Below are 23,397 nucleotides of genomic sequence, written 5' to 3' on the forward strand. Positions count from 1 at the left end.
GTCAAGTAATACAATACATTGGCATAACATTTAGCTTACCTGTAACATCCCTTCCATGTCAAGTTGGATTAATTCTGCTTGATTCATCTGAAGCAGTGCTACTCCAACCCGAAACACGATTTCTAAACCCTGTGAATAATGTAATTATGTTATTCTAGATAAATATTTGTAATATTTACTATTCAAAGATTTTTTAAAGTAGCTTTACATTGATATATTCATTGGAAAATGACACTAAACTTAAACATAACAGCTAGATTCCATTATAAATGGGGATCTGAATTCAACTTCGTCAGAAACACAAAATGTTAACCAAACAGCCGTCAATCTAATCTGAAAGTCACAATAGCTTACCTCAGACATAAATATATCAAATATTCTTGTTGCAATTGGTAATGGGAAAGATGTAAGAAAAATAGTTAAGAACCATGAGGATGCATACATAGAGGTATGGAAGCTCTGGGCCTGGAAATGCATATAAAGCTCTGGAAGTTGCTCCTGAAAGAACAAAAAAAATCAAACAGCTGTTTTCAAGTAACCTTTTTGAAATACATCTTTTAAGATATTTTACATTTTTAGTGATTGGAATTTGAAGTCCAACCCATCTGGAAGACATCATAACCTGGCATAAGTCATTAAGGACTATTTAAGAGAACATTACACCATTTTGATAACTAGAAGTGAAGCACTGTTATCTTATTAAGACACTTTATATGGGAACATTTCCAACATACCAAAGACAATGTTTTCAAAAATCGAATAGGATAGTACCACTGCTTTCTACATTCTATGCTTTGGGCATTTCTTTGCAACTATTGAATCCTTTTTGCTGTCAATTAATGCTTATTCACCTAGCTTTTCTAATCTACTGCTTAAAAATACCCCAGATTAACTACACCATGGGCAAGAGACAACAGATCTTCGATGTACCTGTATCATGGATTCAAACTGATACATACAAAGGCCCAGCTCAGCCATACTTGGTTTGAAGAGTTCTCGGAGTCGATAGTCTTGCATTAATTTAACAAACACACAAAATGCTTCCTCCTCTGGCATCTATTTTGAAGGAGATTACAGTCACAGCTTAAAAAAATTCTTAGTTACAAGTACTTCAAAAGTTCACAAGAAGTTTTCAACACCACTTAATTACAGGTGTAATTCAAGAGATGATCAGGAAAAATTACACCTGCCAAGCCTTTAGCAAGATGCATTAAACCGCAGCACTAAGTATTTATTGCAGTATCTAAAGAAGTGGAGAAAGAGAACTGTTGGCACTCTCAAATCCTCAGTGCCTCCCTATGTACAGGAAGCAAATGGCATTGCAGATGCTCAAAAGTCTCCTCTTTGTTCTCTCAATTCGGGTAAATATGTTCTGCGATCAACATATGATCCTGGGTCTTTCTACATTAGACTCTTAACACTAATAATTTCTGGGCAATAAAAAACATTGAAACAAGTTTCTCTACTATTACCTAACATAGTGCTCACGTGGTGTGATCTATGACCTCATCTCAAGGAAAGAAACCCCTTGGTTTGCAAACCACAATTGATTATTTCATGTACTGTATCTTGCTAAACTCAAATGCCAAACTACATGACGGTTTAGTATTTTTGTGAATGAGACTATCCATGCCTTGCTGGAAGGCATTACAATTTTCTAGAAATCTTCTCTCATAGAAGAGCTATTTCTGTATTTTAGAACAAACCTGTACAAGAAAAAAAGTCAGGTGTAACTGGGATTTCTCCCCTTTAGCGAGCAAGAGGTCAATATATAGTTACCTACATTTACAGTCTATCTCCAGAAGAGAAATGAATAAGACCCTCAAACATTGGCTCACCAACAACTTAAGAGTGTGGTTTGAAAAACACATACATCTGTGATAAATTATGACATCCCACAATATGAGGGAGTTCTAATTTGTAAATATTGCACCTGCGTTTATTATTACTGTCATACTTTAAATGAAGTAGTAGAATTTCAAGGTAACTTTTGCAGTAGAGTGCCCTTCCTACCTGCATAAGGAGCAGTCCAACAATAAAAGCACTTCCTTGGCAGTAACCAACCTCACGATCCACTAAAGAATATGCCTAGAAAACATTAATAAGAGGGTAGCATTTAGAAAGAGAACCAGTCTGGTGTAGTGGTTAAGGCACTGGGCTAGAAACCAGGAGACTGTGAGTTCTAGTCCCATCTTAGGCACAAAGCCAGCTGGGTGACCTTGGGCCAGTCCCGTTCTCTCAGCCCTAGGAAGAAGGCAATGGCAAACCACTTCTAAAAATCATTGCCAAGAAAACTGCAGGGACTTGTCCAGGCAGCCTCCAAGAATCAGACACAATTGAAAGGATTAAAAAAAAACATTTAGAAAAAACTAGACAAACCTGTGACCTGTTGGGTGATTCTTTGATGAATACCCACATTGGCTTTCCCAAATAACTTTAATACTTTCTATATCCAGGGGTGAAGGTGCAAATGCCACCAAGACACAGAAAATGGAAACAGTCACATTCGGCTATCTATGCATGCCAGATTTCCTTCTTTTAAAAGCATATTTCCAATTCTTATTGAGACACACACACACACAGTGTGTGTGCTCCGTGGCAGCTGACATTTGAAAGCCAACAACACAGCTGAATAAATTTTTCAATCAGTAAAGGGTTTTAATGTCTTTACCAGTTATGGTCAATAAATGCAGACTTAAGAAGTAATGGAAATTGTTTGGTGCTAATATCTATCGCCATGGAACCCAGTTTTCTGAGCTATGGAATTTAATGTAAACCAATTAACTTGCCTATATGAACACACTGCGATGTGTACCAGCTACTGAAAGCTGTTCCTTTCTTATGACTGGCTGTAAGACAAAAATATCCTAACGACCTGACAGTACTACAGAAAGAATAGTTGCATAGAACTGCTAAAAGAGAAATGGACTAAAACTTTATTGGGTAACAGAAAAATTCAAGATCATGTCAACCAGGGAAAGTGTGCAAAGCAACGGAAGAAGCTAAGGAAATGACCGAAACTTCCAAAGGGGACCTGGCAGAAACAGGTGGCTATAAAGGCTGGAAGAGGTAGCATGCGAGGAAAGAGAAAACAAGTCAGTGGCAGAAGAGCCTGGGAATCTGCCTGATTCGGCCAATGGAGTATGAAATAAGGACAACAGAAGGAGCCATGTGCAGTTTGTATGACAGGACAGAAGAAAGAGAGAAGACAAGGCTTGTGGCTCTTGCTGTTCTTAAAATACGCCTCAATATATACTTAATGATGGAAAATAATAGAGAGCAGAAATACGCAGCCTATGATCCCCAAGGTTGCTTGTAGCCTCTGAAAAAGCCTTGGATATAGCCCCCAACCTCTGCATAAATTGGTGGGAAAATGCAATTTTTAATCTGACAGAAAAGACAAACTACAGGAACATGGCAAGAATAGCCATATTAATTACTTTCAACTTTCATGCAATTTCAGCGTTAGTAAAATAGGTTTCTGTCCTGGTTCCATTCACTTGGAGTGTACTTTCTGGCATCTACTTCAAAAGCTAAATAAGGCCCTAATCCTCAAAAGGTTCAGCACTCCAGTATAGTGTAATGAAGAGGATTTGATTAACTTCCATTTAGCCTAGCAAAAAACCTGAGCTCCAGTTGGAGCTTTCAAATATTCACTAACAATTTCAGGCCCCTGTTAAAATGGTTTTTGATCTTGGATGAGTATGAGTAGTAGTTGAACAAGTGGATTTTTTAACAGGGAAGGAGATATAGATTTTTTTTAAAAAAAATATTAAATTAAAATACAGCTGCTCATTTGCTCAATAAAGAAAAAGAATCCGTGAGCTAGGCTGCAGTCATATGACCACTTACTGAGGAGTCAGTCCAACGGATCTCAATGACCTGACTTCTGAGCAAAATTGTACAGGGTTGCATTACCTATCAATCAGGATGGAATTCAACTCAAGAGGGCTGCTTTTAAAAGTTCAATTATTTGCTGTCACATCCAAACCTGGCAATCCACATTTTTTGATATTTCCTACTGCCCTTGTCCAAGCTGAAAACAACCTCCATTAAAGACTAAGCTCATTCAGAATTAACATGAGGTTTACACAGCCTGTACAGCAGAACATAAAAAAGATCATCTGCGGTTTACAGGCAATATTCTCAAGTAAAGTACTTTAAATGTCCTAAGTCCTTCAACACCAGGATTAAACTTTACAAATTCTCTCTGGGTTACTATTAATAACTCTCTGGAATACTGCCTTCCATCAACACATTTGCATGTTTCATATTTTTGTGTTACTACTCTTAAAAAAAAACTATCAACTGATGATTTGTTGACAGAGAACCCATCTTCAATTCATACAAAAAATATAATGCATGATCAACTCATATACAAACTTGGGAGTTTTCAAAGAAAGCTTCAAATACTGTAATCACAATTGCAAAACTATCAAGTTTTAACGAACTGCGTGTTTTCACTGAGAATGTTAGCATTGCAGCAAAATTATTCAGTTGAAAACTTCCCATGAAATAAACTCATGATAAAAATAGAGTATTTTAGAACTTTTTAAAGTAAATGAACATGATTTCCAGTTTAATAGATGCAGTTAACCCAATTATATAAAAGTATTATTTCCGTTCAATGTTCTGGTCTCATGATTCATGTACCTTAAGCAATTAATTTGATTACTACTATGAATGTCTGTAATTTATATAGTCTACATAATCACTGGCTTGTCACATAATATTACACCAAAATGAAATAAACCACATTATAACCTAGTATGATGTGAATAACCAATTATAGTTTTATGTAGATAATGGATAATATAATAGTAAATTACTCTACAATATGTTTTGAAGAATGTTTATACAATGAAGTTCATTTTAATAACTTTCAAAATTTATTTAATAAAATTCAGTAATAATTAAAGTTCCATGACAAGCACCTTAACTAATTAGAAGCCCAAGCATCATTATACCGAATATATCAGAAAAAAGACAACAGTATAGAACATGGCTTGCTTGCACGTGACTATAAGGTCACTGTCATTCAATGCAGGTTTAATACTAAGTTAGTTTGATCAGCAGTCTGACTACATGACAGCTACCTACACTGCAGTCATTATCATTTGAGAGTTATAATCCAATTTATTTTCTCTAAAACAAATGGGTTTCTCCTTTAGTTTTATATTAGCCAGCAGATGCAATGTAAAAAAGGGAAGTATTTCAATTATAATTATGATTCCAAAACTTCCAATTTTCTACCTAAGACATCCTGCTAATATACTATTCAAAATGAAAGAGCAGTCAGCAATAAATGTTTCAATGCAATTATATAGAATAAAGTAAATGGCAGTTTACTGCCTTGTCTTAGCTATCTACACCAGATGTGCCTACATTGCCTCCACTGGGATTGGCATGACATTTGGGGGTCTTCTTGAACAACAGCTCCTAATCGAGTAGCAGGTGGCAAGCATGGCCAGGAAGATTTTAGCAGAGAATCATTTAGCTTACCAATTGGACCCATATCTGGACCAGGAGACCCTTAAGGTAGTCACTCTTGCTTTGGTCATCTCATATTTGGACTACTGCAATACACTTTACACAAGGCTGCCCTTGAAGACCACTGGAAGTTGTGGCTAGTCCAGAATGCAGTGGCATGTGCAGTTGAGGTGTGCCTCAATATGCTCATGTAACACCTCTGTTCTAGGGCATGCGCTGGTTACTACTAGTCTCCTAGATGCAAATCAACATGCTGGTTATCACCTATAAAACTCTTTACACAAGGCATATAGTCTAGTTACTTGAGAGATCACCTGTCTTCCATAGTTGCTGCCCATCCTATATGATCCATCAGTGTCAGTATGCTCCAGCTTCCATCAATTAAGCAGTGCCATCTGATGGGACCCAGGAAGTGAGCCTTTTCTGTCACAGAGCCTGCCCCCTGGAATGACATCTACCTAGATATTTGTACATCCTGCACCCTGACTTTATTTAGATGAGCCCTTAAGACCTGCCTCTTTTTCCAGGTCTTGGGCTAGAGTGGATCACAGGCCATTTGTGGGTTGTCTCTCTGTGAGATGGTGGTTGTTTTCTCTGGATGTTCTTTTTCTAGTGTGTATTGTGTGGATTGTTTTGTTTTAAATTTTGTATATCATACACCATCAAAAGTTATAATGGAGTTGGACAGCTTATACATTTAATAACAAATAATTAAGAATTAAGAAAGCCATTTTGCCCCTTAAACTACTCCAAACTTCAAAAAATACAAAAAGGGAACCAAAAGTGTGGCCCAACTTGGTATGGAAGAGACCTGGCAATGTAAACGGGATATTCATGAGCCACATGACACTCCAGGCCACCCTTTTTGCACTCCTGATCTAAAACAAGTACTAGCTCATTTTTAGTGAAGTTTAAGGAAGTCCTATAACTTAATGTCCCATAAATACTTTCATTAGCTATCACCCACATTGTACAGCAAAGCAAGGCAAATCACTGTGCTGTATTAAATATATACACTAAAACAAGAATCCTGAGTAAGACCCATAGACTTTAACATACCACATCAGCAAGGACTGGGCATTAGATGGACATAGTTTTTTTCCCACCTCCAGCATCTAGTATTCAGAAGTAAATGAGAATAACAATAGTATTTGTGTGGCTGAAGTAAACCTATTTTATTATCCATTAAGAGATCTGGATTGCTAACTTACCTTCATTACGTTAAATAAAACCTCCTGCCCAAGGCTATCTTTTTCTTTAAAAAAGTCATGTTCAGGATACGTTCTAGCAATGTCTCTTCTTATCAGCTTTTCACAAGGTGAAGTCATTTTCAAGAGTTCTGAATATTGATCCTTAATTGGCATATTTTGAGCTGTGCACAAAAGCTGCCAAACTATTGCTCGGAAGTGATGTGGTATCCCTTTTCGAACAAGTTCCTAAAGCAGCAAAAAAAAAAAAAAAAAAAAAGGTAAAAATCCTGATGAACTTTATTTTTACAGCTGAATTAACCTAAAGTAGACAATACAGCAAACAGACTTCAAAGTTATGGACACAGTTCTTTACAAGGTTGTAAGAATAGAAATCTACATGGTAATCTAAGAATACAAAAGAAAATTCACTGGCCAAATACAAACTGGATGACTTACTTACAGCTAAAATCCTTCTATTATTGTTGTCTTAATATATCAACTGTATAATGAAGAACAAGGAAGATTTTATGAAATAGGGGTGAACAACCTGAAGGTCCAGAACTAGATACGGTCCCTAATTCCCCTCCAAAAGTTGCCATTTATATGTAAATTTTAACGCTACAGAAAGGGAGAATTTTTACATATATAGGGTATAATAATTTAACCATATTGTTTAATTAATTATAAGTTTTAATTATTATTTTTTTCAAATTTAGTTCTTGTCTGGATCCTATCCCATTTCTTTGTCCTGATTCCATTCATTTTTCAGATGAAGCTTCTGTCATACCATTCAAAAGCTAAATTTAGCCTATACCTAAGAAATTTCTGTATCTGTGGAACAGTGAAATCTCAGCAACAATCAAGAGTTGTATCTATAGTCCAACACTTCCTGCATATATCAAAAATTATGAAATCAAAACTATAATCCTACACATGGACCATTTAAATTCCTCAGCAGCTGGAGAATTTTTCTGCTGTGCAGAAATAAAAATAGGGCAGCTACTCTAATAGCTGCAATTAATTAATCAACTCCTCAAAAAAAGCTACTCATTCAGAAACAAGGAACTGCTTTAATGAACAGCACAGAAGTGTTATGTTTGCAGGAGGTCCAAAGCACTTCTTCCAGATTATTTTCAAAGGGAGTTCTACCCTAATAAACAGACCACCTTCTTCCACAGCTTGTCTGACTACTACATTTACTGAAGGAGAGATCTTCTTTGAAGATTTCTCCCCTTAAGTAAGGCAGACATTACACATGAGCACTCTTAATGTTTCTTTGTCTGAAATGGCCTAACCATGTAGGCTTGATACCTAGTGAATTTAAACCAGTTTCTCAAACTTGGCAACATTAAGATGTGTGGACTTCAACTCCCAGAATTCCCTAGCCAGCATGGGTCCACACATCTTAAATTTGCCAAGTTTGAAAAATACTGATTTAAACTATTTTTTTTAAAGAACAGGGCAAAGCCTAGTGTATTTAGCCAGGTTTTAATAATTCAATTTCAGAAACATCTTTATTCTATTTCAGTCTATTTTTTCTGGTAATTTGCAGCTAAAATGGCATTTCATAAATAAATCCTAGAACTTTTGTTTTAAATTATACATAAAATAGTGATATGAAACAAAATACTCCATGTTTAGAAATACACCAAGTCAAGAAATAAACATGGTTCAGTTTTCAGAATTCCATGAACATAATAAAAACAAAGGATCAGAAGTAGAAACTGCTATTAATGATACTACTGTACATTTAAGAAATGAAACTGATCAGATGTTTTATTGGGGGGGCTTGGTTCTTCTCATTTCCCCCCCTGAAATTATTGTTTTCTATGTCTATTTGTCAATATTTCTGGGTTTTTTCCCTGGAAAACAAACCCCACCCCCCATTGCTTCAAACTTTTCAGAAATGATACAACTCCATTTGGAGCAATGCAGTAGCATCATGTTGTCCTTACAGTTGTGCTATAAATCTCACTCACACAGTATGGACTACTGTCTTAACATTTAGCCATCCTCTGCTTTTGTATCACCTTGACTGATGAAAAAAGTTCTGGAGAAACTGAAAGCTTGCACATTCTTTTGCATGGTGTCAGGGTCAGCACAAAAACAGTGTCAAGTCAGTATATTCCAAACTCCAGTTCTTTATTGCTTTTACGGTGCAGACAGAATTCTGCCAGACTAAAGCTACTCTAACTAACCTAAGGGTAAATAATCTGTGAGACTCTAGGGTGGAGCAACCTTGTCCCTCTTTAACTTTCCCAGCAACAGACTCTGGCCTGTGAATTCTCTTATCTGCCTGGAACGTGCTCCCTCCTTCCTAGAAATCAGCGGCGGTGCCGAATTCCACCACAGATGGTTATTAATTTGGTTGATTCTAGTGAATGTATAAGTCAACTATGGATTTCTCTCCCCCACTCCCATCCATAGGGATCAATGTGGTAAACCTTATTTTTTTAATAGCCAAATCCAGTAGCTCACATACATATTACCTCTTATCATTATTATAATCCCTGAGGAAATCTTTTGTCAGTTCCATAGATGGATAATTCAGAAGTAAACATTTTAAAATAGGGCACATTGGCTACATTTCATATATTACTTCTGAAACCTGAAGTATTTAGTAGCTACGAAACTATTTAACTGCAGCATGTAGCCTTACATTTTATATTATATATATAATTTTTAAAAAAAACTGTGATATTGCTCTTCCCCAAACAGATTGCCCTCAGATATGTTGGAATACATCTCCCATAATTCACACTCTTAATGACTAATGGCCACCCCGGCTGGCAGATTACTGAAGGTGAAGTCCAATGTATCAAAAGAAGCCAGTTGGAAAGGGATACTATTTCCCATCATCTACAGTCATGCTTCATATAATCTGTTTTCATTGAGTTCAGCGCAGTCTACACCAAAAGACTTCCTGAACTGCCAGACTGAGAGGCGTAATATTTCTAAAACTAATAAATAGTGAATTAACAAACCTTAATCTGTTTCTCTTTCTTTTTGCGTACATCTTCCCAGTCATTTACTATTCTCCCCCAGAGGATCCAGGAATCTTCTTCAAGATGGCTAAGATTGCTAGACGCTGATGAACTAGACACAAGTGAGGACCCACTGTTTCTTCTTGATCCATTTACTGATCTCAATGATTTGCTGTCAGTCTCCAGCAATCTGTAGGAAAAACACAAACTGGATTTCTCTGCCTATCAAAATATCCAACAGACTGTTGTTTTCACTCATACAGAATATTACTGTAAGTCAAATTTTATTTTCTTGTATAGATCTCCTTTATTATACTCTGACTATATACAGCAGAATTTAATCTCTGTGCAAAGTGTTTACTTAAACCACAATCATATTCATTTGAAGTTTTAAAAAAATGAAACTTTTTTTTTGCCTTTGATTAAACAGAACAAAAAAAAAAATAGAAAAAGAAAAACATTATATATGGACTTCTCATGCAGGTATTACATATACATGCATGAGAAACACGTATATATTATAATATATATCATAAATTCTACATAGAAATCTCAATAAAATATGATTATATTTAATTGTAATCATCATCTATACATAATCTATGTCTGTAAGCAACTTGTTCATAAGTCACAAGCAACCTCAGGTCTTCAATCCACCGAGTAATCAGTATCTTTCCAATGCTGAATTCTCTTGCAATAAGAATGGCATGGAGAATCTATTTCCATTGTCCAGCTATCAATTTCCATATAATAGGTAAATAGTTCAAAAGAATATGGTCATGCAAGTCAAATTAACATATATTTCTTCCCAGAATTTAACACATTAACATGATTTCACAGCATCTAACCATTTTAGGGCACTGCAAAAATTTATGTTTTAATGAGCTGCCCAGAATTGTTTGGACTGGGGCAGCATTCAAATCAGATAGATAGATAGATAGACAGAATGATTCTCACTGCTTTTGCAACAACACAGTGATTTTTCTTTTCATATAAGCATACATAATGGAATCCAATAAATCCAAAATATCATTTTCTGTCAAATAAGCTATAGTCTAAGAACTACCCAAATTTTTGATACTGATATTAAGGTGGTTTCCCACCCTTTAGACAAAATGGGGAGCTCCAATTCCTTGTTCTATTCAGTATATAAAATCTCCACATCAAATGTACTGATAGCAAGTATTTCTAAAGACTAATTGTGGGCTTTTCTCTCTAAAAGGATTCAGTGATTACTTCTAATAATTTAGCTGCATCTGTAACTGAAAATGCCACCAGTCTAAATTGAAATATCAACAGATGTTGTAGTAGGCAGCCACAGACAAACTGCATTTAACACAGGAAATGATAAAAAAAATCATCATCCAATAATTGAGCTAATGTAAAATTTCCAGCATCTATTCAACTCTTCCACCTCACCCTTGGGAGCCAACATGGGGGGTGGGGAAGGGGGGGTTCTGTCAGGTTTTGGGCAGGAAGAAGTTTGAGTTTTTGCAGGGGGCTGGAGTCCTGGATGAGGAGGGTTACCTCACGCAAGGCTGGAAAATGAGTTTATTGTAGGTTAGAATTCTTAGGGGGGATTTTATGTTATCTCTTTTTATACTATGTGTTGAGTGTGTAGAACCTTATCCTCCTTTCTCACTTTTAATAAAGTTATTTTTTTCTTTAAATCCTGTAGTTGACTGGTTGCCTTCTAGCACCTGCCTCAGCTTGGCTGAGCTATACATGCCCAAAAGTTCTGTTTGATTTTTCCTTCCTGTGGTTGAAGGAACTTCCTCACTCACCTAGGGTGGGTGAGGATTTCCTCTTCAATTCTCCCCTGGCTTCCCCAGAGGGCTGGTGTGGAACTGAGAAACTGGACTATAATTAAGGGGTGATGGCAGGAAGGGAACCTACTTTTTCAGTTGCTGTTCACCCCCACATGTGAGTTACCTCTAAACCCGCGTGTGGGGATGGGTTGGTTCAGCCCCTGTGCACCCTATTACAGTATGCCTTTTTAGTGTTTGTTCTGTTTAGTTGCAAGATCTGCTGGCCCGCACTATGCTTGCCTAGTTCACATGGTGAAGCTCTCAGTGCATGATGTGACAATGGGTTTGTCTTTCAGCCAGCTTCTCATAGAGCCTAATGCTATTTTTGAATGGAGAGAGAGAGGCCCAAAGTGACCCAGCTGGCTTTCATGCCTAAGGGAGGACTAGAACCAGGGTCTCACTGCTGCTCATCTTGTACTTTAACCACTACATCACACTGGCTCTTAGATATGCATATTGATATAATTCAAGATGCAGGGAAATCAAAGCCCTCAACTTAAACAGAAAACAGCACCTTTTTCAAAATATTTTGGGACTGAAGAACCCCATAAAAATTTATGGAACCACATACTGATTTTTTAAAAATGTTTTCCAGATATGTATTTGGGTATTCTACAAAAACTAAATAATACTGTGGAATGACATAACATTGCAAATTTTTTAAAAACAAAAATTTATCTCTTCAGGAGAACTACAGATCTTATAATTCCCAGTTAGAAACTTTGGGGGCCTGGGAAGAGTATAAAAGGAGCATAGGCACACCATACATTTCAACGCATTTCTCAAGAGATTAAATGGACTATGGCTTGCATATTTTAGCCTTTCTCCCCAGGCACTGTGAGACCTCTTACCATCATGGCCATCTACCAAGGAAATTGATCAGGAACAGAAAAAATTAAACATCTCCCTTGCCACTGATTCCATCATGTTATTGTCTCTCCAGCCCTGTATTTGTATTATTAACAGCCTTCCCCCAACCCCATTTTAAGAAAAAAAGTTTACTAATCATATGTGTAGTTCTACTTCTGCAATGTTCTTTCCCTCAATTTTCAAATGGCTTAATAGATACTATGCTACTTCTTTGATTTTAATAATACAGGTATGAAATTGAAATCAAAAATTCATCTACTTTTAGTTAACACGGCAAAATTGCAAGGCCCTATTCCAAGAAAATTCATTACAAGCTTCTCAACAAACAAGTCCAAACTCCAGACAAGCTTAGAAAATGCAATGTATATTCTAAAAGCAAACAATACTTTTAGCTCTAATCTTATAAAACTGCAATGTAGAAAATATTCATATTGCAAAATATTGATCATTATTCTACGATGTAAATCTTACCTTGGTAAGTTCATAGCTTTTTAAATTCACAGCACTGAGTTTAATGCCATAAACACAAAGGAAGCCACTTCATTTCCATCAATGATTTACCTTTTATTAATAAGATTAGTTATTCACTAGGGCTGAATCAACTATTGTGGAGTGAAACTTAACCCATTCTTTAACCTGATATCTCTATAAAAAGTATATACTTCCTATTACTTGTCCAGAGAAATTATCTGTGTTTCCTCGGTTTTATATATACTTTTTTCTGTAAACTCTTCTATATGTACTCAGATCAAAGAGTTCCCCTTTGATTATTACACAGTAATAATTTTAGAACTCCACTCACACATTTATCAAATGTAGACAGGTAATTCCTCAAGTTTCCAAGGAAATGAGTTTATATTTTTAAGTGAGGACAGCAGCCAATTCATCCAACTTGTTACACTACAGTATCGCTTTGATCGCTACACTAAACAAATGATTAAGTTTTAAAAAATAAATCTGAAGCAACTTATAAAATGTGTATCACAATCTGAGAAATTTTCCAGAGAACAAGTTATTACCCAAGTGCTGAAAGAGGGTAAATCCCAAAACACGCTGGGTGGGGAAAAAGTAGGCTGAACGCATGAAACACACTATTTTCTGGAAGAGAAAGTGAAACCAACCAGCTGACATTGGTCAAAACAAGGACAAGAAGAACTGTATTTTAACAAAGGAAATGAGGACAACCTATAAAGAACTAAGTCAAGCATAACAAGTCAGCTTACAAGATAGGAGACTGCCTACGTAGCCTTTGCTGTCATTTATCATTCACTGATGGGCTAGATCAGATCTGGATATATAGACAGACAAGAAACAATTCCCTTCTCAGTTATTTAACAAAAATAGTAGCAATCCTTAACTATATGCTGGATTAAAGAAAGCTCGGACCACCACATAAAGATTTGTCAGACACAGCATCATTTCTTCTAAGTTTATTTTGGAGATAAAAATATATGTACTTTAAAATCATGCTGCCAACACCCCATTAAGATACTTAAGAGTTATTATACTGAGCTCTCTTAACAACTGTTTTCCTGGTAGCTTAGTCGGGGCCGAAGGGAGTTGTTATATTCTCTCACTGATTCAGAGGATCAGGAGTGTACAAAAAATTAAAACTCTATTTAATCATAACATTATAGGAACAGATAATACAGATATAAATTGTTTTTGTTTGGAGGTACAGAATTCCATACTTTCATACAGAATGAGAATTCACTCTTTCCCAAGGGCCACCAATCTTTCTTTTCCATTCACATAAACTGCCTCTTTTTCTTTTCTTTCTTCTTTTCCTTTCCCCCTTTTTCCTTTAACTGTCCATTGCATTTCTGTATGGCTTTCTGCCAGTCATTCTCTCTTAGGCCAGCCTACCTCACAAGTTGTTCTTGTGGAGAGGACAAAGCACTATATATGACACCTTGAGCTCCTATAGAAAAAGTGGGACCTAAATCTAATACATAAATATAAATAATGCCTCCTGTATTTGAATTATTAGAGCCCTTCAAAAAAAAATTAATGAAAACATTTAAGTGGCCAAACTATATTATACAGTCAATGTTTTTTAAAGTATATCAAAGAAATTATTCTTCCAACAACAAAATGTCCAAATACTGGGCCTGTACAAACAGGCAAAAAATAAATGCTGTTTTGTATAAAATAACTAAAGTCAACAAGTGGTTCCTTCTAATGTAGGAATAATTCCTTTGAAAAATAATTGGTTAGCTGAAGAGATATTTTGATTCACTGTATTCATACTGTGAAGGATTTCACAGACCCATAAGTAGTGCTTAAAATAGTTTCTATTGTAATTCCCGCACAACACAGAATACCAATTTACTTAGTTCAGGATTAAAAGAAACTACCCTTTTGTAATAATAATCCAATGCATTATTGTATAGGACAGAAGCCCAGCTAGGTGGCAGTATCTAGCCAACTTTGTCTGGTCTGAAAAAGCTAAGCAGGGTAAGACCTGACTCAGATGGGAGACTTCCAGGAACCCCCAGCGCTTAGGCTAGATTAAAAAGACAAACATCCCATTAGAAGGCAAACCATTTCCATGCTGATGCCAAGAAAATTCCATGGAAGTATTCCTGAAGCCACTAGGAAAGGGAGTTTATCTACCTTACCTACAAGACAGGAGGCCATCTTCTCCATTCATTAAAGGAACATAAATTTAAGAGATATCTAAATCAGTGTTTTCCAAACTTGGCAACTTTAAGATGTGTGGACTTCAACTCCCAGAATTGGGAATTCTGGGAGCTGGTCACTCATCTTAAAGTTGCCAAGTTTGAAAAACACTGATGTAAATGAGCTTATACAAATGCGTTTTGAGCATACTTGCTTAAACTGTTGTTCTTTATTGTTTTACATTAACATCCATACAAAAACTTAAATATCCAGGCAATTAAGTATGAAGTGAAGTTTGTGACATGTCAAATGCATAGGTGTTAAATGTTATTAGTCTTTACCAAGGCCTTATTTAAATAATCCAAAAAAGTAATTGTTCAAAGCAAATTTTTAGAACATTAGTATGTGTCTTCTATCCTTAAAATTGTTAATGAATATACAGAAATGGAGAGCTTCTGCTTTTAGGATCAACTAAAGGAATCAGCAGTCAAGAAATATACTACAGAATAACAACAACAACAACAATTTTTTAAAACTTGTATGCCACCTGACTTTCACTCTCAAGGACTCTGGGCAGCTACTTAGTACAGTAGCAATGAAGGCTTTGGAAAAAATATTCAAATGCCATGGCGTCTCTATATCTACAAAGATCAGAATCATGCAACCAATACTTTCCCTGTGATACTATATGGAAACAAAAATTGGCCCTGAAGAAGCAGGATATAAAGAATATTAATGCTTTTAAACTTTGGTTTTAAAGAAGATTCTTGAGAATAGCATGGATAGCCAAGAAAATAAGCAAATGGATCATAGGACTCATCAATCCAGATTTCTGACTTGAGACACAAAATGACCAAGCTCAAATTATCATATTTTGGATACATTATGCAAAGATCTAGACTTCTCAGGAGATCTCTAATTCTGGGAAAGAGAAGGACGATGAAAAAGAGGACTGCCAGCAACAAGATGGACTCAAATTACAGCAGCAATGGGCGCACCGCTGGAAGACCTGAAGAACCAAGTTAGGGATAAATCATCCTGTAGAAGATCTACTGTATCTATGTGGTCACTAAGAGTCAACACCGACCTGATCAATCACATTCAAAAAGCAATTCAAAGATTTTGAAATAAAGTTGAAATAAATTAGAAGCAACTTAAGAAAATGTTACATTTCACAATCTTGAAAACAGCTGCAGTGGCTCAGATTTCAACAAAGCACAAAGGTTTTCAAAAAACAACAACCAAAATAATGTACTTGTCATATACTTGCAGAAACATACATGTCATCTATGATTTATACTAATTCATTTGGAAACACAAGTATGTTGTTGCTAGTCTCTCTGAGCCATGTGTTGAGTAAGGCCACTATATAAATTGATTGAATAAAAAGCTGCAAAACTGAACAAATGATGGTGGGACAAAATAAATGACACTTCTGACAGGACTTGAATCCAGTCACTTTATTTTATATATCTGGAGCATTCTGAAGCATCTCAAAGAAGCTTCATCTTAAAGTATACCAAATTACCTTGTGATGCCTTTCCACTACAATGTAAATGTCAAAGTGATTATCACTTACCTGTTTTGTTCTTCTAATTTAGCCAGTAACTCTATGTCATCAGGACTCAGCTCTGCTGGTGATGATGGAGACAATGCTGGAGTGGAGTGTGTGGTAGAGGAGGATGTAGTGTGTAATGAAACAGATGGACTTGCCACCTGACTGGCCATTTGACTGACAGTGTTCTTCACCCATGAGAGAGTAGAACTGAACCTCCCTGCAACCTTGTCTGTCGCCACCTGTAGAGGGGGAAAAACATTATACAATTGGCATTAATAATTTTCTCCCCATCTTTGTCTTCTTCCCTGTCTTTCCTTAATACTCCTGCAAAAATTCACACAAGTACAAGTTTGGATTATGCAACTGATGAACCAAAAGGAGCAGAAATTACCTCTCTTACATATTACCCCCACAAAAGCCATTTCAAAGTATTCCCTCAGATTTTATGATGCTCTAGTATGTGTGAAACAAGTAAAAGCAGAAAAAGAAAAGCATGTTTTGTAAGAAAAGCATGTGCCTGCAAGGTCTGGAAAGCAACATTTTAAATCAGAAGGTATGGCAACACTACATGGAGAAAATCTATGTGGGTTAATTATCTCCACTACCTGCTCACATGTAGAAGCAGTGAAAGACATTGTATTTCTAGGTGCGAAGATTACTGCAGATGCTGACTGCAGTCAGGAAATCAGAAGACGTTTAATCCTTGGGAGAAGAGCAATGACAAATCTCGATAAAATAGTTAAGAGCAGAGACATCACACTGACAACAAAGGTCCGCATAGTTAAAGCAATGGTGTTCCCCGTAGTAACATACGGCTGCGAGAGCTGGACCATAAGGAAGGCTGAGAGAAGGAAGATCGATGCTTTTGAACTGTGGTGTTGGAGGAATATTCTGGGAGTGCCTTGGACTGCAAGAAGATCAAACCAGTCCATACTCCAGGAAATAAAGCCAGACTGCTCACTTGAGGGAATATTAAAGGCAAAACTGAAATACTCTGGCCACATAATGAGAAGACAGGACACCCTGGAGAAGATGCTGATGCTAGGGAGAGTGGAAGGCAAAAGGAAGAGGGGCCGACCAAGGGCAAGATGGATAGATGATACTCTAGAGGTGATGGACTCGTCCCTGGGGGAGCTGGGGGTGTTGATGACCGGCAAGAAGCTCTGGCGTGGGCTGGTCCATGAAGTCACGAAGAGTCGGAAGCGACTGAATGAATAAACAACCTGCTCACATGCTCTAACTATACCTTTGCAGAGAACCAGTCCTACCTCATATTCACAGTAGCTTCTTTTCATATTCTCCTGGAGGTATATTACCTGACAGAAAAGAACCTGCTTGTATCTATTTACACAACTGAGACATGACACAATTTCAACAGTACTGACAGGTTCTATTGCAACTGGTGGGGTTGAGCAAGGAAGAGTCAATGAGGCACAGCAAAGCAAAGGATGGGGGATATTATAGGAGGCTATGATGGAAAGCCACGACAGTAAAAGGACATACCTCATTTGTTGAAACACTGAAAATTTGCATTCCACACTTCAGTAATTTATTGAAGAGTTTACTTCTCTAAGCCTAAACAGGCAGCAACAACTAGCTGATCCTGATGGATCTTAAAAACCTAAGCAAGGTCTCTACTTGAACAGGAAACATCAGGGAATTCCATGGCTGCAGGTTAGACTGGGAAATCAGGAAAATATCCTGGAAGAAGCCAATGTCAAACCACTTTCACACTGTTGCCAAGACACTGATATGGATATCTTCAGGGACAGAAGACATCAGGGGTCACACTACGTCAAAGGAATGTTTACCTTTTTGTATGTCTATGAGACTAAAAATAATTACAGAAATGCCTGTATAAGAAAACTATTTCTCATAAAAGTCAATTTCCAAGGACAAGTTACTTTTTAGAGATCATGATGGCAAGAAAAAGTACCAGCAGTCCTTGGCTAACAATCATTTGCTCAACAAATGTTTAAAGTTATGATGGGGCTGAATGAGGAGACCTACGACTGGTCCTTGAAGTTGCGACCATAGCAGCATCCTCACAGTCACACAACTGAGATTCAGGTGCTTGGCAACCGGCTCGCAATTACGATGGCTGCGACATCCCAGTCACATGATCATCATTTGCAACCTTCACTGCCGGCTTCTGACAAGCAGAGCCAATGGGAAAGACGGCAGGAGGTTGCAAATGGTGATCATAGGATGTCGCACTTAATGACTGTGTGGGATTCACTTAATGACCAAAACTGGAACTGCTGGAACTGCCATCGTAAGTTGGCACAGTCACGTGATGTCGCGCTGTATGAACATGTTGCTTAGTGACGGAGTTCCCAGTCCCAATTATCATAGTTAACCAAGGACTACCTGCATAGAACATAATCCTTTCAGTCCCATTTGTGACCTCAACCACAGTAATCCATAGCATACACAGGATAAAGGCAAATTAAAAATCAGAAATAAAAGGTGAAAGAAAGCCCCCCCCAATATTCTATCCTATAGCACCTCCATTTCTAAGCTTTGCTATAAAACCAATAAGTATGCAAGCAAAGTGAGCATACAGACAATTCTGCTTGTGATCTCACACTTCTGCAAATCTGACTTCAGAAGAGAACAGTATCAACTCCAAAGTTTCATGTTTGCAATGAAGAGCAAAGCAGACACTGGTTGTGACCAAGGCCAAATAAGTACTTACTTTGAGAAGCTTTCCTCCATCCAATGACAGAGGAATTTGACACTACCACAAGTTTAATAGCCACTGCCCTAATCTGAAAGGAGAAGTAAACACTTATAATTTTAGTGTGACAAAACCTAGAGCTGAAGGCTTTTAAAGAAATAGGGAAGCTGGTACCTTCTCTTCCTAGCAAGTTTCCAGGAACTTGAAAAACTTAAATACGTTTTAAACATCTGTAGAATTGTAAAATACTTCACTAGATACTTGGAAAGATCAGTATTGGGCAGCACTTCTGTTTCTCGTGTATCATATCCCTACATTTGGTCAGAGTAGGAAACTGCATTATCAAGGAAAATCTGGCTTTTCTAGTCTGCCTCAAATGCTGAGCACATATATATCCAAATGTTAAGCCATAACGTTATAGCAATTCCTTTTGTTCTCTGTAAATTTAATTTAAGGACTAAACTAGACAGATTTTGAAGCAACCACACTGGATTACTTATAAAGTTGTTGAACGCTATAAAGCAGGATAATTTTTACAATAAAAAGGACACACAGATCTAAAACCTCTGTTGCCTTAAGGACATAAGCATCCTTTTTCCCAATCTTGCTCATTCTTCACCGCTGAGTTAACTGACTTTACTGTTTCCTGCAATAGAATATACTGAGACTTATATCCTTGTTACATGAAGAGGGTCACACACAAACTAATTTTAGCTGTCCCAGCATGTCCCTGATTGTACAACCAGAATTCAAATTAGAAAGCTGCAAGTTAATTGTAGCATACTATTATCACCCACCCAAGAAAATATAGTCAGTCTGTAGATAAGTGAGAATAGGAAGTACAATATGGCTTAGAGCTGGTTCTTAAATCCTAGCCTAACTGGAAGCCACTAGCCAAACTTTCCTAGAAAGATTGTAACAAAGCTTTCTTGGTTATGCTTACTCTAAAAAAGGTGTCAGGCAGGAAAAGGAGAACAGGTATGTAAAATTCACATATAAACAATCTATCAAAAGTCAGGTCCCAATCCCAATGTTTTATTATTTTTTTCAGAGAAAAGGTAATTAGGAAAATTCAAAAGTAATGCATCCAAAAGAGTAAGGAAGTTAGGCAGCACATTAAATAAATAAATAAGAAAATGTAAATCTGTTTGAACGTTTAATGTAATTTATATAATGAATTGTTTATGGGGCCTGACTTCTGGTATGCCCTGTATATCCATTTCTTAAACCCAGAATTTTATAATCTGCCATCATCTACTTTACATATTATTTTATCTTCTCATTTTCATGTATTTATTACAAGGATAAATTTATGAAAGTTTTAAACTACAATCTTAAAGAGAAGTTTGTTGATTTTAGAATATATTCTATGGACTCAAGACTTTTCTGATTAAGCTACCTAAATATGAAATGCTATGTTTGCTCACAGATATCACAAGATATTATTTTTGAAACATAGATTTGTGTTAAAATGTTCTTCAGCAGTTATATTTTATCGATATAGTCCCATGATCCTTTAGCTAGTTGAAGAAGCCAGAAGACTTAATGGAGCTCTGCGCAACTGACAAGTTATCCAGAACAGCTAATATACGAGACTTTCCGTGCAATGTTACAGCCGCACTGCCTCGTTAACTGTAGGGCACTGTGTTATCTCAAGATCATGATGTATTTCAAGGAATATCCAGCATAATTATTTACATTATTTAGATCTCTTTAATTAAATAACAGGTACATTAAGTTTCAGAGCTTATAGACCATATATACTACTGGAGATCATTAAAGTACTAGATTCAGGTTTACAGAGGTATTTAGCTAAGATTACGGATAATCTTGGATTTCCCCCCCCAAAAATTATACTTCACAGATCTTATTAACACAAAGTTTTTATAACAATAAGATATAAGCATGATTTATTGGAGAATATACTTACTCACAATTTTCCCAAGAAGTACCAACAGGAAAGAACTGCCTATGGGTTTCTTTTAAGGAAATGCTGCCTGCAGGATGCTTCTGGTAATACTATTCAGAGAGCCTTGCTATGGCTTTTTAATCCTGATTAGTAAAGCTGGAGGTACTCTACATATTGACAGCAATAATTGAATAACTTTATTGATTAGTCAAATGACCATATCAGAAAGTTGGGCATCAGCCACTAAAAATATAAAATGTGATACCATAAAACAGCTAAAAACAGTAAAATTAACTAGAATATACTATGTTGAGATAAAATATGATAAAATATGGTAAGATAAAATAGAGATAAAATTGTAAGATAAAAATGCAGGATGTGATAAAACAAGTGATAAAATACAGAAACAATGTGAGTTTAAATGAATTCGTCACCTTTACATGCCACCCCAATGCGTTCTCAGTTGGACAGCCCTAGCTATAAACTTAACAGTTCTATTGACCACATACATATTTGTGCCCTGGAGGAAGTAACATAGTCTTTTGTTACGATCCCAGTATGTGGTTCTGTCAATTAGTGTCTGACGGTACTGAGCCCTTGCTGGGGCATATAGTTGGCAGTTAAATAGGACATGTGCAATGTCTTCTAGTTCGGGTGCTCCACAAACACATGTCCGCTCAAGGTAAGGCACTTGGTGAAATTGTCCATATTTGACCATAGAATCTAACTGCTCAAATCTTGCTCTAGTAAGAGCTATCCAATGGTACTGAGTCAGACCCATTGTCAGGTACTTTTCTATTTGAAAGGACAGTTTATTCTTGGCCAGCCATTTCAATGACCTATTGTGTGCAAGTGACTCAATGTCTGTTTGAGCATTAACATCCAAGACTCTTTGTTTGAATACTGCCTTGGCCTGGTCTCTGGCTGAAAGTAAGTATTGTGATGAAAAGCCAAGGAATGCGATAGTTTGGAGGAGTTGGTTGATCCATGTGGAGGGTTGAGGTGTGCCCATCTGTTCTTCAAAGCACACTTTTGGTAGTCTATCATGTTCCATTGGGAGAATCCTCCACTAGTAGTTGAAGACTTTGGTTACTGACAGACTGTAAATGGAATGGGTGCCTGTTTCAGCTCTTACTGCTGCTGCAGGTGTATTCCTGTCGGTTCCCAGAATAGTTCTTAAGAAGCGTACTTGATTTTGTTCAAGTAAGGAGGCCTTTGATAGGCCCCACAATTCGGCACCATATGTTAGCACGAGTACAACTTTTGCCTTATGGACCTTCAGAATGGAGAGCAGAGAGCAAGGGTGGTTGTAGCTGAGTAGTTTAATTAGTGTTTTAGAACTTGCTGTGGCCTTTGCAGAACTTTGCTTGTAATGATTAGTCCAAGGCCCTGTATCTGTAAAAACCACCCCTAGATATGAAAAAGAATCTATTTGTTTTATAGGCTCCCCATCCAAGTGCCAATTGTATTTGGCCTGTCTTTTCCCAAAAACCACCACTTTGGATTTGGACTTGTTAATGTTTAAGAAGTTTGCAGTGCAGTAAGCACCAAATTTCCCCATCAATCTTCTCAGGCCTACTTGGGAATGTGCCATCAAAACCATGTCATCTGCATACAAGAGGATATTGATGAGGATCTTTGGCATGTGGACATCTGTAGAACGGAGAAATCCTGTACTCTACATATAATGCAGTAAGCCTAAAATAAACCATAAACTAGTATTTCTTAGCCCCACTAGCACAGATAAACTCTATCTTATCTTGTAATCCAAATATAGTTACACTCTTCAGAATACTCTTAATACTGAGGAACAGAAGAATAAATCTAATAAAATGCCTTCAATAAGCAATCTAGTGCCCTTGAATTCCAATGTGCCCATCAGTGCTGCTAAAATCTTTTCCTTTTGCTTTACTATAACATTCAAAGCTATGATAGGCCTTCACACACTAAATGAGATTAACAGAATATGTAGATCAAAAGTGAAGAGATCAGATCTTAGAGGAGGCAGCTTAACTAAATGAAAGGTAGAAAAAGAAAAGATGGTACACACAATGTCCAGGATGTAAAGGAAAGCAGCAAAATAATGCTAAAGAGGTACTTCAAAGATTAACAAGGTAATGTTTTCTGCAGATTCCTTTCAGAGTATTCAGGAAGCCTCTCACAAGCAAGCAGAATACCCACCCAAATATTAGGCAATATTTAGAATGTTGCCTAATGCCATTCTAAATATAATAGAATCATAGAATGTTAATGGGGGGGGGCATTTTGGAGATCATTTAATCCAAC

At 36.8% G+C, this 23,397-nt stretch overlaps 1 protein-coding gene across 3 annotated transcripts in view; it reads right to left on the reverse strand.

Moving 5' to 3' along the window:
• The window catches only part of EVI5 (ecotropic viral integration site 5), an 88,633-nt gene that overhangs the window by 59,561 nt on the left and 5,675 nt on the right, over window positions 1–23,397 (reverse strand). For 2 of the 3 annotated variants that reach the window (XM_063298259.1, XM_063298261.1), the window contains exons 2-8: window positions 16,544–16,761; window positions 9,665–9,854; window positions 6,702–6,926; window positions 2,014–2,088; window positions 931–1,056; window positions 355–498; window positions 40–129 (exon numbers count right to left, since the gene is read on the reverse strand). In XM_063298259.1, coding sequence (XP_063154329.1) covers window positions 40–129; window positions 355–498; window positions 931–1,056; window positions 2,014–2,088; window positions 6,702–6,926; window positions 9,665–9,854; window positions 16,544–16,692 — 999 coding nt within the window. In that variant the 5' untranslated portion in view covers window positions 16,693–16,761. Of the gene's footprint in view, window positions 1–39; window positions 130–354; window positions 499–930; window positions 1,057–2,013; window positions 2,089–6,701; window positions 6,927–9,664; window positions 9,855–12,813; window positions 12,884–16,543; window positions 16,762–23,397 lie in introns of those variants that run through there. The other variant, XM_063298260.1, reaches the window with a different exon arrangement.

Source organism: Candoia aspera, chromosome 3, assembly GCF_035149785.1.
Source record: "Candoia aspera isolate rCanAsp1 chromosome 3, rCanAsp1.hap2, whole genome shotgun sequence".
NCBI lineage: Eukaryota > Metazoa > Chordata > Lepidosauria > Squamata > Boidae > Candoia > Candoia aspera.